Source organism: Perca fluviatilis, chromosome 1, assembly GCF_010015445.1.
Source record: "Perca fluviatilis chromosome 1, GENO_Pfluv_1.0, whole genome shotgun sequence".
Lineage (NCBI taxonomy): Eukaryota > Metazoa > Chordata > Actinopteri > Perciformes > Percidae > Perca > Perca fluviatilis.
The window spans coordinates 319426-321925 of NC_053112.1; the positions used below are offsets into that span (position 1 = coordinate 319426).

The 2500-nt window shown below is 49.8% G+C and overlaps 2 protein-coding genes across 5 annotated transcripts in view; one reads left to right on the plus strand and one right to left on the minus strand.

Moving 5' to 3' along the window:
- The window catches only part of rrp36 (ribosomal RNA processing 36), a 28573-nt gene extending 28174 nt beyond the window's left edge, over positions 1-399 (plus strand). For 3 of the 4 annotated variants that reach the window (XM_039812604.1, XM_039812597.1, XM_039812587.1), the window contains exons 8-9: positions 1-144; positions 325-399. The exon at positions 1-144 is cut by the window's left edge and continues 28 nt beyond it. In XM_039812604.1, coding sequence (XP_039668538.1) covers positions 1-124 — 124 coding nt within the window. In that variant the 3' untranslated portion in view covers positions 125-144; positions 325-399. The remainder of the gene's footprint in view (positions 145-324) is intronic. The other variant, XM_039812578.1, reaches the window with a different exon arrangement.
- The window catches only part of LOC120560351 (shematrin-like protein 3), a 10352-nt gene continuing 8108 nt past the window's right edge, over positions 257-2500 (minus strand). The window contains exons 2-3 of the mRNA XM_039802745.1: positions 507-1115; positions 257-421 (exon numbers count right to left, since the gene is read on the minus strand). Coding sequence (XP_039658679.1) covers positions 266-421; positions 507-1115 — 765 coding nt within the window. The 3' untranslated portion in view covers positions 257-265. The remainder of the gene's footprint in view (positions 422-506; positions 1116-2500) is intronic.

Genomic DNA, 2500 nt, shown 5'->3' on the forward strand with positions numbered 1-2500 from the left:
GAAGTACCGGGAGCTGAAGAAGAGCGGCAAACTGGACAACTTCCTGAGCAAGAAGAGGAAGAGGAACGCCGGGAAGGACCGCAGGAAGCTGCCCCGACAGCCGCACGCCGCCACCGCTCAGTAACACTCCGCCACCGCTCAGTAACACAGCACAACGCCAAAGGACCCAGCAGCCAGAACCTGGCAGAGACACAACGCCCAACCACAACGAACCCAGCAGAGACCCGACAGCCCAGAGACACTGCGCGCCCAACGCCCTAGAGACCTAACAGCCCAGAGACACAACGCCCAGAGACACAACGCCCAGAGACACAACGCCCAGAGACACAACGCCAACGCCTAGAGACACAACGCCCAGAGACACAACGCCCAGAGACACAACGCCCAGAGACACAGCGCCCAGAGACACAACGCCAACAACCAGAGACACAAGCGCCAACAACCAGAGACATAGCGCCAACAACCAGAGACACAACGCCAACAACCAGAGACACAACGCCAACAACCAGAGACACAACGCCACCGCTCAGTAACACAACACCACCGCCCAGTAACACAACGCCACCGCCCAGAGACACAACGCCACCGCCCAGAGACACAACGCCACCGCTCAGTAACACAACGCCACCCCTCAGTAACACAACGCCACCGCTCAGTAACACAACGCCACCCCTCAGTAACACAACGCCACCGCTCAGTAACACAACGCCAACGCCCAGAGACACAACGCCAACGCTCAGTAACACAACGCCAACGCCCAGAGACACAACGCCCAGAGACACAACGCCAACACCCAGAGACACAACGCCACCGCTCAGTAACACAACGCCAACGCCCAGAGACACAACGCCAACACCCAGAGACACAACGCCAACGCTCAGTAACACAACGCCAACGCCCAGAGACACAACGCCAACACCCAGAGACACAACGCCACCGCTCAGTAACACAACGCTCAGTAACACAACGCCACCGCTCAGTAACACAACGCCATCACCCAGAGACACAACGCCAACGCCAAACTCAGGACCTTCACCCAGGAGACCGGGTCCAACGGTGGGACGTTTCCTAATCCCAACCGAAGCCTCACGATTGGTTGTTGTACACGCGGATAGCTCAAGAAGCGTCCAGATAACACGCCACGTGGCTTTAGTACAGATCACTGGAAACAGCTGCTCGGCCTCAGAAACTCCATTCATGTTGAACTCTCTTTGTTGTGTTTTTTTTTTTTTATAAAATGGACGTGTATATGTTGTTTGCATCTGAAGTTTTTCAAACACTTCGTACAGTCTTGAAAAGTTTGGAAAATACTTTTATTTAATGTTTATAAGGCTGGGAATGTTTATGAATTTCAATAAACTTCATTTTCAACACCTGTTGTGTTATCGACACTAGTGTTTTAGTACTGCAGGGGTGTGTGTCTGTGTGTGTGTGTGTGTGTGTGTGTGTGTGTGTGTGTGTGTCTGAAAAACAGGAAAGCCGCACTTTCACAATAAAAGCTTTAAAGGGGTGATAGAATGCAAAACCGATTTTACCCTGTCATAGTGTAATAACAACGGTGTTTGGTGGGTAAATAGGACATACATAGAAGCTCAAAGTCCCACTGACACCCCTTTACTATGAAAATCTCATATTTTGAAACGGTCGAATCTCAACAAAGCTGGAAGTTGACGTCAACCTCCCAAAAACCAGAACCTTTGTCAGCCCATGGGTGTATTAAGAGAACATTTACATAGGCTACACAACTGACCTGAGATCAGGTAGTCTTCCGAATCTAGGTCACGCAGATCTCTGCTATTCCATTACAAAATTCACTTCTGAAACTTTTTCATGCGAGAAATCAACTACGTAAAGCTAAAATATGGGCCGCTTTACGAAAATGGATGTCTAATTACAAATTTTGTCCGACTGTGTCAGAGTTCAGTGCCGGTGCTGCCTGTGTAGCTGCCTCGCCGCCCGGCCTGCCTTCCTTCACAGACCTCGCCCTGCTGTGAGGTACTTGGAGCTGCGTCACGACTGGCAGCCCACAGCACTCCATACCCGCGCAAAGTCACCGTCTCTTGGGCTAATGGACAACCAAACACCGCTGCCCTGACAGAGCTCCAGGGCCTCCATCTCCCCTCTTCCTGCTAGCTAAATGCCGGTGTGTGTGAGTGAGAGCGCCGTCAGCGAGCTTGTTACACCAGCAATCTCTTACCACAGGTTCCAGTTAATCTTTTAATGTGTGTAATTATAATGTGTTGAGTTATTTAAATAAACGCCGCTAGTCCGTGAGTCTCATTGATAGAGACTGCTGCTGGATGTAGCTCTATCAATGAGAGCTAGCTAGCCTCCTCTTAGAATTCCTCTGGAATTCAGAAAAATATTCATTAACTTGAAATCAAAAAATTTAGGTAGAACTGAAGGGACAGTCGCAGCTAACGAAACACATAGTCTTCACAAATATTCATTAATTTGAAATCGGACACCGTTGTTAGCTTTATAAGACCCTTGGGTAGAT